At 43.1% G+C, this 12,890-nt stretch overlaps 1 protein-coding gene across 2 annotated transcripts; it reads left to right on the top strand.

The window, feature by feature from the left end:
• The first annotated feature begins 470 nt into the window (after nucleotides 1-470).
• Nucleotides 471-11,023, top strand: pitx1 (paired-like homeodomain 1). 2 transcript variants are annotated; one of them, XM_030101696.1, is made up of 4 exons: nucleotides 471-603; nucleotides 1,601-1,655; nucleotides 7,248-7,450; nucleotides 10,057-11,023. In XM_030101696.1, the coding sequence occupies exons 2-4, from the start codon at nucleotides 1,610-1,612 to the stop codon at nucleotides 10,603-10,605; spliced, it is 798 nt and encodes a 265-aa protein (XP_029957556.1). In that variant the 5' UTR covers nucleotides 471-603; nucleotides 1,601-1,609; the 3' UTR covers nucleotides 10,606-11,023. The 2 variants fall into 2 exon arrangements, with proteins under 2 accessions (XP_029957556.1, XP_029957555.1); XM_030101695.1 differs by lacking the exons at nucleotides 471-603; nucleotides 1,601-1,655 and adding an exon at nucleotides 5,772-6,140.
• Nucleotides 11,024-12,890: the final 1,867 nt, after the last annotated feature.

Here is a 12,890-nt window from a genome sequence, read left to right as displayed (position 1 = left end):
TTTTACTTATAGTGTTCCTCTTTTTCCGATTCAAAGAAAATCCAACAAATTCACCAAAAATCCTTTGAAAGGAGCTACATCTTAAGCATCATGGTCGTTTAAAAAAAAAAAAGCATAGCGAAATTATTCCCCTCAAACTTTCGTACAGCCTTTACTGATTCTTCAGCCATTTGTGCAGTGGAATTAAGAAATCATCACTAGCGCGTGTAAACATCAGCGGGTCCAAAACAAGACGCGGAAGTCAATAAAACAGGAGGATGGATTCATCAGAAGGTGATCATAAACGCGCGGGGCAGCAGAGGCTCGTGCCCGTGATGAGGATGAGGAGGCTGACAGATTGAGGATGGGAGGTGTCGGCGGTGATGGCGGCTCGCGGGGGGCTGCGGTGTCGTGACGTCATCCCGAGGCGTGCGGCGGAGCGAGGCGGGAGAAAAGCGAAGGCTGCGCGGCGGACGCAGCCAAAGCGCAGATTACCGCGGACGCAGCGTTCACGCGCAGCCGACGCCAGTGTGGATTTACTGAACACCTGCATGGAGAAACCGTGAGGCTTCTCTCTTTCTTTTTTCTTTTTTTGTTTTCCCGTCGTCGGCCGGGACTCGTCTGGTGAGTGAAATCCGCGCCCGGTCCACGGGGTTGGCGGGGTTTCATCGTCACGCGGTCGTTTTCCTTTATGGTTATTATGTGTTTCGGGAGTTGGGAACGCGAACGACGCACGTCCCCATGTTCCGAGTGAAACTAGGATAAAATCATTGTCAGCCTGGCTTCATTAAGTATTGGTAGACGCCCGTCAGTTGATGGTCAGAGAAGCTGCAGTGACCGGAAAGAGGCCGCGTGGATGGAGCTTTACGCACAGCATGCGCTCTCCGAATTCAGCCAAGCAGCGATGCCTGAATTAATACAAGTGTTATTCAGAGTGTCTGAGCATCAGTGTCAGGCAGATGAAGCAGGCTTAATTATAGTGAATTAGTGAGTGGGCCTTTTAATGGAGACAGACCTTAAATGAATGTAGTGGTCGAGTTTGCGCACTGAAGCAAACTGTGACCAAAAAGATTTACTGAGGACGTAAAAACAGCAGAGGATTCCTGCAGATAAGAGGTGTGTGTGTGTGTGTGTGTGTGTGTGTGTGTGTGTGTGTGTGTGTGTGTGTGTGTGTGTGTGTGTGTGTGTGTGTGTGTGTGTGTGATGCCATAGGTAACAGGATAAATGGGTTCAGGGAGGCAGCGGGGCCTCAACATGAAAACAGGAGCAGAAGCTTTTCATAACAGATCATAAACCAAAAATATGGAATAAACGTGAGATTTGATTTAGAGAAAATCCGCTTGATGAAGGGTTTTTGTACAATGCAGCTTTATTTGGTTTTCCAGCATCCTTGTCCTCGAACTGAGTTTTCTTCCTCTTGTATTCTTGTGATGTATATTTTTACACTGCATTAAAAGTTACTTAAAAAAACTGTGTTCGACATATATCTTACATTACAAATGCAATACCAAAAAATGTTATTTAATAGGAATGAATTGTTTTGCTTCTTTTTTTTTTTTTTTTATTAAAGAAAAGCTTTCAGAGAAGGTTTTCCTCTGACGTGAACTTTCTTGGTTTTCAGGCTTCTGGAATGGAACTGAATCTGACGAAAAATGTGATTTCTTGTGGAGACTCAGGTAGGACCTCTGTGTGAAACTTGGATTTTCTGATCATTTCGTGACAAATCTATCGCCAAAACTCAGGGAGAAAATAAAAAAATCTAATTGTACCACAGCCTTAGTCTGGAGCAAAGTCAGATCCCGTTGTTTGGATGTTTTGCAGTTTTCAGTGTGCCTATAATAAAACAAGATGCTTGTAGACAATGGAAGATTTTAGCACAACCGATAGGAGGAATTATCAAATAATGTCTTTAAAATAAAGCGGTGCAATATTTAAAAAAAACAAATTCGTCACAAAATATTTATGTTTTTATTCATTTGACTGATTTTCAGTGTTGATTGCTTCCTTCTCACGTTTTTGTTTTTTGTTTGCCGCTGACGACAAAAAAGAAAAAAAAAGAAAGAAACCATCCAGCCAGATGTACAGCAAGAGAGGCACGCCATAAAGGGAATATGTTTCATGTTATGGTTTCCTTAAACCACAGATATTTTTTTACACAAATAAATAAAATCGACGTTTGGGTGCAATCATCAGATCAAAACAAGAGGCCATGCCTTAAAGTGCAGACGTGACAACTTTGGAAAATATCCGAGGCTTCTGGCACGTTAAACGTCAGACATGCGTGTCAGGCTGAGACTGATTGAGTCCAATCCATTTAACCCAATTTTCTCTCAGGAAACAACCATTTATAATAACAAACCAGCTTCAGACTAAAAGGTCAGAATCCAAACAGCGTGGCAAACGGGCTGGGCTGCCAGGCAGCCTGAACAAGACCTTTTCTCATCATTTATAAAATTATTTGGAAAACTGCTTTTCGGCCTTTACGCTGCGGATCATCCCAATTTCAGTCCAATTATCAACACTTCCTTTATGTAAAGATGTCCGTTTGAGGCTGTTTTATTTCCACCTGCATTCCCTCTGGAGGGTTGTTTGTTGGTTGTCAGAGTCCAGGTCAAACAGGCCTTGGACCAGGCAGGGAGACCATCACCAAGGCAATAATCAGCCCCGTCCTTCTCCGGTTACTCACCGGCTCCGGTTACATCTCCTCCGCGCTCCTGCCTTTGAATCTGCTGGCCAGCTTCAATTTTCTATATGCTTTGTTTTTCGGCCCCGTGCTCAGCTTTGCTGTGCTTTGGGAGAAAACAATTGAGCCGGACTGTATTTTCATGTGTGTTTGGTGCCTGATTAATGGCGCTCGCCGAGTTTATTTTCACTCCTTGGAGGAAAAATATGAGTGTTTGCACTGCCACTGGCCTTTAACCTGTCCCGCCGGATGGAAAGGCTTTTTAACTCATCCATCACACGCAAGTGCCCTCCAGAGCAGAGGAGGAGCATCATGTGGGCAACGGGATGGAGGCTGAGGAGACTGGTATTTAGATTACCCCCATCTATCAGGCTGCAGCGCGGAGCAGCAGACGGCTGGAATCACAGGGACTTGACCGCGGCAGCCTCCATGTGCCGCAAATCCAATAATCTTTCTAAAAGGACTTTTATGGCTCTTTGGTTTATTATTATTGTGAGAAGTGATCGCTCTGTGATGGGCCCGTGCAACCCTCAAGAACCAGCTTGTTTGATAAAACACGGTGGAATATTTTTTCTATTATATATTATAAAGAAATAAAAAAGAATCTCCCGACGGATCAGTGACCCTCAAAGTTTATTTAACCTTCAGAACCTGCGTACAAAACCACTTGCTGATCAACAGCATCCATAATTCATCTGCCGGTCACCTGTTTTGTCGCTGCAGTCCAAAACAACACGTTACAAGTGGGGAGAGGACTGGTTTCTTACAGTAAAAGCACCCGACACTCTCTTGTGGTAAACTGGAACATGTGACAGCAGCAGGCCTCAGTCACCATGTCGGAGCTGGACAATCTATTAATAATACTGTTTAGCTCATATTGAAAACCACCAGACTGGTCGATCCACGTGTATCCATATGTCTTTATTTAATTTAAATATACGTATGTTTTTTTTTTTCCAAATGTGAGCCGCTTTCTGCTCTGATAGGATGAACATAGATGGGGGGAAAGGCAAGTGATTCTAAGGAGCTTGCACAATTGTCCTTTTTGAAAAGGCCTTCGGGGGAGCTTTCCGGTCGGACGGGGATCTCATGTCAGAAGTATGTCGACCATACAATGGTCGAAAATGCTCGAGACTGGCGCCGGTGACAGTCCGAGTCTCAGACAGTGAGGCCTGCCTGAGCCGCTGCGTTTACCTGAAGCAGGTAGATGAGAGGCCGAGCGGCGAGTCGGCAGGTCAGTGGATCTCATATTGCAGCATCAGTGATCATCTGAGAAAAAGAAAACGGGTTGCTCGGTTTTGTTGAGCGGGTATTATTTTTGCGTAAAAGCGCAGAGACACGACAGAGACCCCTTCTGATCAGCAAATTGAATGCTGGGGGTCATTTTTTTTTTTTTATTCAAATTGTCAGAAAACCGTAATTTAATGTAGCCACTTTAAATATTTCATTACCAAAAGCTGCGGACCACAGGCGAGCTGAACGGAGATTAGCGCACCAAGTTCAAATACGAGGCTCCAAACATTTTAGTTTTTGAGAGGAGCCACTTTAAACAGTAGTGCGTAAAAAGAGGCTCAAAGAGACGGCGGCTTATTTTGGTCTAAAATATAACAAAAATACATCTTAATCCCCTCTTGACTAAATGCACCACACACTCAAACCCTGGAGCGCAGCAACACTGGCTCACAGTGAGGAGGTCAGCAGACGCGGAGCTTCAGTTTCTTTTCTTCTGCAGCTGCTGCATCAAGCACGTAACACACACACACACACACACACACACACACACACACACACACACACACACACACACACACACACACACAACATACACACACAGTGAAAAGAGCAGATCCACATCTGGACGAAACTCAGCCCTGCACTCAGGCACACGTTCAAACAATTTTGTTCGAGCACTCTGCGCGCGCGTGCGAGGTGACACTGAAATCCCATCAGACTATCTGATTTACTCTCACGCGCCGATTCTCATCTTTATCACACACTCGCGCTGAATAATTTGCTTCGGATCCCAGAAGGCCAATTGAGGGAACCCCGCGCTGCTGAAGCCGACGCGATGCGCTCGAGTCCGCCTGCTCCGTGATGCTCGTGCGTCTGCGACAGGAAATAAACTGACTGGAGGAGAACGTGAGGCCACCAGCAGCAGCGTGCAAGTGAAAGGACGATGATCGATGGCTTGATTGGTCAAAAATTGAATAGCTACTATTCAACTTTGACTGACAGCGGCAGCCGCAGGTCATTGCGCCAGGTTTGGCACAGCTTCATCAAATACAGTCAACACTGACGACGCACTGTGTTAAAGATCTGATATGCTTTTCTTTTGTCCATCTGTCTCCTCAGTGAGATGGATTCAGTGGGCTGACAGGGCGATTCTCTCCACTTGGCAGGACTCATCTTTCATGCGCACAATAAGCTTGTTGTCAGCATAAAGAGGGAAACAGTAACTGGACAGGCCGCTGTTATGCGGCAAACGTTTACTCAGCTCGGCACACATATATAATGCGCGCGAGCGTTTGCGCGTGTGTCGTCCTGGACACAGATTTCAATCATGCCTTCATAAAAGGCCCATTTTATTCCAGAAGGGCAGCGTGCCGCGTTGCGCGCGGCGTTGCGCGCCCCCGATTGGTCAAAACGCTAAATGGAAAAAAAAAAAGAAAAAAATACAAAGCGCAGCCCAACCCAACGTTCGCCTCCAGTCCGAACAGTTCAAAACAGTTCAGTTACATTTGAAGAGACTCTTAGTTTTTCATGTTAGGAATAAAACATTGATGAAATTCACTCTTTTATTATTTTATTATTTCGCTCTGCTTGTGTGAAGCGCTCCTCGCTGTGCAGGTAACGTGTTCTGTTTGATCGTGTTCAGCTTGACGTCAGTCCGGTGGGTGTTTTCTTATAGTGGAGCCGTCCGGTGGGAGGGACCGGCTGGCCCGTGGGAGGTTAAACCCAGCAGAGGGGCGGCGCTCCGGTGTGGGTTGGAGAGTCGGAGCTCCTCCGGTTCACAGCGGGCAGAAGCTTTTCCCTGCAGCGGATAGAAGCAGCGCGCACTGGGCTGTCACTGCAGCAGAGGAGGGGAGCAGGGCTGGGAGATTTTTTTTTATTTATTTTAATTTTTTTAATTTTTAACCCGCCTTTACCGTGACTTTACCTTGGAAGAACCAAACTGTCGAGGAAGTTCTCCATGCGCGGTTCATCCTCTCATGTCTCCGCGGGTGTCTGACAGCGGTTGGACGTTCTGTAGCGTAGCTGCCGAGGAGAGCTCCGTGCGCTCCGGGATTCACCCACTTTCCTCTTTTTACGCATCCTTCTCTTCTTCAAGGTGGGATGAATTTGGACAGAATCGCAGAGGCAGTGAGAGCACCGCCGCCCCGCGACGTGGCCCCCGCGTTTCATTTACAGAGAACTTCAAACAGCAGCCGAGAAACTTTAGAGAACTCAAGCAGCGAGTCTTCAGACACAGAGCTGGCAGGTACACGGTCAGACTGCTTCTGGCACCTCCATTCCTCCTTAAGTGCAATAACAGTTTATTTTACTGCGTTTTTACGCACGTGGACTGTCAGAGAAGCATCCCGACAGTTTAACGATACAAAAAGGAGACGTAACATTTTACTTGCTTGATTTACTTCCGTCTGTTACGGCGCAACATGCGCTTGGAGCAACATTTGAAGTACATTTTTATTTGAGTCTTCTGTGTTTATGCGAAGAAATACCGAGAAAGAGAAAAGCACTTTTTTTGGTGCAGTTACACAACTTTTTTTGTGTTTATTAAGCTGGCTTGAACCAAACACTTGGCAGGATCCTGCGGACTGTCAGGCAAAAATGTGCAGAGCAGCCTGGCCTGCAGTCAGTGGATGCATTAAAGCAAACTATAAATATCGGCTCATCCACCAATCTAAACTAAAAGCCAGAAGGTCTGTGTTAACATTACACGGAGAGGCTTTTTGTCCTTTAACCTCGACACTTTTTAATGGACTTGTCCACATGTGGAAAAATAACAAGTGCAGATAAAATTAATTCATTTGTTTATTCAACTCAGTGCAAGATTTATGGCGCATTGGTCAAGAAACGCAGTGTTTTTGATGTTTTATTACACTGAATTTGGGCAAACAGTCAACATACTGTTACTTTTAGTGACTGACCTTTGCACGTGTGGCCTCTCGAGTTTAATGGGAGAATTGTCACGGCTTGAATACACGAGAGGCGCTGGGAGATAACAGTGTGCTGATCTCGTCGTAAAGAAAGTAATATTGATCTAGCTGTAAAAAAAAAAAACTCAGGGAGATTTGAGTGTTTGAAAGATTACGCACAGACGTGTTTGTAAATGTTTGGCTTTAATTTATCACATCTCTTCCGACCGAGGCTTTTTTTTTTTTTTTTTTTTTTTTTTTTTTGTAGTAAAACATGAATTTGCATTTTAATCTCTGTGTTACTGTTTTTTCCAGAGGCGAAAAAAAACTTTTAGATTTATCGGCGCCTGTAAACATGTTCAACTCAAAACCCCTGCTCATTTACATGGCATTCAAAGTGGAGAGTTGGAGCTGCATACAGTTATTTCACCGTGACCTGTGATCCACAGAGAAGGAGAGGAGCGCTGAGCACCGGAGCGATGACGGGAACGCGGACGACCCGAAGAAGAAGAAGCAGCGGCGGCAGCGGACTCACTTCACCAGCCAGCAGCTCCAGGAGCTGGAAGCTACTTTCCAGAGGAACCGTTACCCGGACATGAGCACCAGGGAGGAGATCGCCGTGTGGACCAACCTGACAGAGGCCAGAGTCCGGGTAAGACGAGAAACGTGCATGCAGGCCGTGCGCAAATTACGCGTAATACATGCGTAATACGTGACCAACGACATTTTCCGGGGGGTTTCTCTCACGTGGGCGACGAATTAAATAATGAACTAATGGATACAATAATGCAAGGACAGAAAAAACAAACAATAAGCTCTTAAATTTAATATTATAAATCAAGCAGATATTAATAAGTTGAAGAAAAACGCAGTGAATGTATATTTAATAGAAAAACAAACTAAAATCGAGATTTTTAATTTTCAACTACAATATGCAAGTACTCTAGAATACATTAAATTATAGTCTACATTTCTAAAATATGAGTTTTTTTTGTTTTGTTTTTTTAAGTAAGATTCCCACTTGAGATTTCCACACTGGCCGGTTTATATGGCACTGAAGTGCGTGCCTAACAGACAGTTTTACATTTACACCTGCTTTTAAAATGTGTCATATAAATGTAGTTTATTACTATTATTACGAGCATTATTTTCCTAAGGAAGCAGTGAAAATTGAAAAACTAAAGGTGTTTATCTGACATACTGAAGTCGAACGCATCAAATTATACATTAAATCTGTTTTTTTAAACTAATATGGAAATTATCGTCGTGGTGTTATCAGATGAGAAAAGCATTTTTCAACAGTACACATTCCCGTTAACATATTTCACTTTGTAATAAATGTTTTAACCTCCCTGGAAATTGGACATGTTTTATAAATGGGAATTACTAATGGAGAGAATTTTTCTCCTGATGGCATCACCTCCTGTCTGCGCCCTTGTCTCTGCTCTCTTCATTTCCCGGTGTGTGTGGACAGAAAAGTCATATTTCAACAATATCCGAGTCACTCCCGGGGCGTGTGGAAATAAATGGATTCTTTAGTTTGTTTGTTTCCCAGAGTTTCTTGTCTGCGTTAATGAAGCAGGTATTCAGAGTCTCTGCGGGTCGAGAAAAACGCGCGTTGGGCAGAAAACAATTGCAGTTGGTTTTCATTTCCAGCTGGCGCCTGACAGCCTGTCCTTTGCTAAAACGCACCGTCTCGAATTGCATAAAAATGCATGCAGGCGTTTAAAGGGCAGGGGGAGAAGTTAAAAACAAGTTTAGAGTGCTGGGTTTTCATTTCTGGGAGTAAAGTGCAGTCCAGACAGGGCAGCCTTTTAAAGACATGAGGTGAAAAGAGAAGCCTTGTAAAGAGCCTGGCTGGACTCGGAGCGGCGTAAATACCGAAACGCGACATTTTAAACCCGCCGGTGTTTAATTAAACATGTCAGAAAGCCTGTTTCATTAAATGACATTCGCGCTTTGCTATTTTGACACTCGCTATGGTTTAATTAGTTTGAATGAGTTTTTTGTCTTGTTAACGTGACATTAAAAGGCAGAGTTTACACTCGTTGCGCATTACAGGAACCTCAGAGAGACACTCCGCGTTTCCTCAGTCACATCTTTCACGTCTCTGTGGGTAATTTGTCTGCAGCACTGCGCTATAAATAGCCTCCTCCGCCCGCCCGGCGGTACCACGTGTAAACTGTTTCTACCATGAATTAAAAATGACGAAGGACGATTTTGTCAGGTTCCGATAAGGCGCGAGGATTACCAGATTCATTTACAGTCATCCCTCCCGTGATGTTTGATTCCCCGTGTTTTTTTTCTTCTTCTCTCTCTTCTATTCATTTTCACTCCAGTCGACCTGCGTTACATTTACAGCACCGCAATATTAAAATAACCCCTAATACCAGTCGGAGGACATTTATATTATATATATATATTTTTTTTTTATCTCAGGAGAGGAGTTAAATATGATCTTTTTTCAGTCAAAATTATTAAACTATAACTAACTGATATGACCGAAAAAAAAATTAAAAATTTATTTCCAAAACGGAAATTTCATCTAAAAATAATTAAAACAAATGAGGATGTTTTCGTTAAGCTTGTGTTTTTGTCCCAACTCACTTCAGTTACAATTTTATTTTAAACAAAAGGTATATCTTTAAAAATATATATATACATACTAACAAAAATATATAGAATATTCAGCATCTGGTCCAGTTTTTGAGGTTCCATGTTTATATTTAAAAAGCTTTATTCACATTGATTTTATAGTGAAAATGGAGTAAACCTAAATGAACCCGAACAAAATAGTTTCTCAGTCAGAAGACTGATTGTTGTGGATTTTGATCACATCCAGATTATTGTATTCACTTGAGAAAAATAAAGATCAGGAACAGATCCACAGTCTTGATCGGGCTACTCCAAAATCAATATTTTAGAAAAAGGCTGAAACTAATTTTATTTAGGTCGAAATAATGCGCATGTTGCGCATCTAATTTACGCGCGGTTTAAATGCAATAAAAATATTATTCTGTGAACATGAAGCACACTTAGAGATACTGTGAAACATTTTAGTAAACTCAAACTACAGGGAATATTATTTATGAGAAATAACGTGTTTTTAACCTGGCATCGACACATTTTCCAACCTTGACTTTACGCACGGTGTATTTGGAGCGTCTGGTAATCAGCAGCTGAAACAGTGAATCAGTGGATGTTTGGAGTACCAACACTTTATGTGGAGCTGTGGTTAAACGTGCGCGTCTCTTGCAGGTGTGGTTTAAGAACCGCCGCGCCAAGTGGAGGAAGCGGGAGCGCAACCAGCAGATGGACCTGTGCAAGAACAGCTACCTGCCTCAGTTCAGCGGCCTCATGCAGCCGTACGACGAGATGTACCCGGCGTACACCTACAACAACTGGACCAACAAGGGGCTCACCCCGGCGCCGCTCTCCACCAAGAACTTCACCTTCTTCAACTCCATGAGCCCCCTCACTTCGCAGTCCATGTTCTCGGCGCCCAACTCCATCTCCTCCATGACCATGGCCTCCGGGATGGGCCACTCGGCCGTGCCGGGCATGCCCGCCCCGGGCCTCAACAACATCAGCAACCTGAACGGGATCGGGACGTCCGGGATCAACTCGGCCATGTCGTCCTCGGCGTGCCCGTACGGGCCGCCCGGCTCCCCGTACAGCGTCTACCGGGACACTTGCAACTCGAGCCTGGCGACCCTCAGACTCAAATCCAAGCAGCACCCGACGTTTGGATACAGCGGCCTGCAGAGCCCCGGGTCCAGCCTGAACGCGTGCCAGTACAACAGCTGACCGCGCACGCCGACGCCACCAGCATATAGATGAATAAATATATAGAGAAATATATAAGTGATTAACGGACACGGTGTCAGAGCTTATGGGCTACCTGCGGAGGGGGAAAAATCAAAGACAACTAAACTGGATTAGTTGCAATCACTTTTCAAAAAAAGAAAAAAAAAATCAGCAAAAAAAGAAAAATGGATTATGCGGGTTACATGTGTTTACCAGTGAACTTGCACAGCAATTTAAATGGTCCAGGTTTTTGGATTTTTTTTTTTTAATAATGAAGACGTGTTACATTGCTGCATTGTACATATCTGAGTGTAAATATATACAGGTCTAACATAAGAACCGGACGATGGATTTCATTTCTTTTCGCTTTGCTTGCTTTTGAAGATTGACTCGTGGAGGTTCTCGACCAAAAAAAAAATATCAAGAAGCAAGAAAAAACAAACAATATCAAAAAATAAGGTGTCGAGCATATTGTATTGAGGAGAAATCTAGTCGATACTGTACATATTTTATACTGCTTCTGTGTGCTTTCTATTTACCGCCAGCGGCCCGCTTTGCCTTCATCCAGTTTCAAGTGTTTTTTCCTCACTTTGTTTGCTGAAATAGAAAGAGAAAAAAAAAATCCCGCATGTTTAAAACTTGAGTGCAACGTGTTTTGTACGATAATGTAAGACTTTGCAGAAGTACGTTCATTAGCCTAAAAAACTGTATACAAAAGGTGATTCAAAGTCCTCATGTGTTTATGGTAACATGTTTGTTTGAATAAACTCCAGGAAAAGAGAGGTTTATTTCAAGTACGTGCTTCAGATTGGTGTTTTTGTGCGCAGAGAACCACCGCTGGATTATAAAATACAATGATTTTAAGGATTACGGAACTTTTTTTTTCATTTATTCTGAAGCGTTCTGTCACATTCATTTTGCTGGATGGAACATGTTCAGAAGTGTCGGATGTGCGCATTTCTAATGAGACTCGCTTATTTATTTAAACGGCTCCATACTTCACAGCTCAGAAGAGAGAGGGGGAAAAGAAGAAAGAAAACAAACGCGTCGCTCGCATTTTCCACTCTGTATCTGGAAGGAGGTATTTAATGCTCTCAGATGGATTTGGCATCGGTGAGCACCTTTTCCTCGTGCGTGCGTAATCCGACTTCCCCCCCGAGCGCAAAACGCGTTTCCGTCTTTTTGTCAATGCTTTTCTTGGATGTTTGATTCTAATTGCGCAGAATGATCGACGTGACACTGAAAACATTATTTCAAATTGAGAAAATTGAGCTGGTAGAGGATTCCTGCCGCGCGCTCTGCGTTCGTGCGCATTTAATATTGACATTGTACATACTTGCCACGACGCAAGAGATTATTATTATTATTATTATTATTATTATTATTATTATTATTATTATTATTATTATTATTATTATTATTATTCAAAGCATGTGTGTCTGCAGGGAATCGTAAAACAGCAGTTTGGTTCTCTCCGCGCCAGTCTTTGATTTTTATATCCAACTCGCATTTTTTCTTTTATCACGACTTCCACGAGGATTAAAAGAAAAAGCTGCTCACATGCCAGCTGAAGTCATCTCCTCGGTTTGTTTCTGCTCCATAAAAAGAAAAGCGTTTAAACTTTACGGGTCACGATAGTGCGTAACGCCACAACATGTGCAGGCACAATGAATGCAGTCAGCGCCATATCTCGTTTTCTGACACCTGCAGAAATCCCCATATCTATATTACTCACCATTAGACTGATATTAGTGTGCTGCACCACTGGAGCAGCACGGACTGTGTGTTTAGTCTGATAGCGCTCCGTGCGCGAACAATGTCAGGATCAAGAGGCGACACTTAAACCGTGGAACATAAAACTGCTCTAGTAAAACAGCCTGATACCGAAAAGAATGATTACACAACCTGGAGGAAAACTTTGATAAAAGGAGTAAATTCCTCCGTAAATAACTCCATTCCTACAGTTTAATTCTAATGTTATATATTCCAAAAGTATCTTAAATAGCATGTTAAGCTGAAAAAAAGCAGCGCGCGCCGTGACACAGTATAACAAAGAAATAAATCAAATAAAAAACAGAGGATATCTTGGAGCATTTCTTACTCTAAACTAAATTTAAAGTTTAAACATTGTTTAAACTGAAGGTGTGTTTCATGTGAACTTAATGTCACAGTGAACATGAAAACACTTCCTTTTGGCATTCACAGCCTCCTCTTCTTATTTGTAGCGATACAATAGTTAATATTCCTTCAACTTTAATAGTTTGTACATGCAGAAACTCTTTGTT

This window comes from Salarias fasciatus, chromosome 10, assembly GCF_902148845.1.
Source record: "Salarias fasciatus chromosome 10, fSalaFa1.1, whole genome shotgun sequence".
NCBI classification, from domain to species: Eukaryota; Metazoa; Chordata; class Actinopteri; order Blenniiformes; family Blenniidae; genus Salarias; species Salarias fasciatus.
The sequence above is the reverse complement of the archived record's forward strand: the minus strand, read 5'-3'. Positions and strand labels throughout refer to the sequence as shown.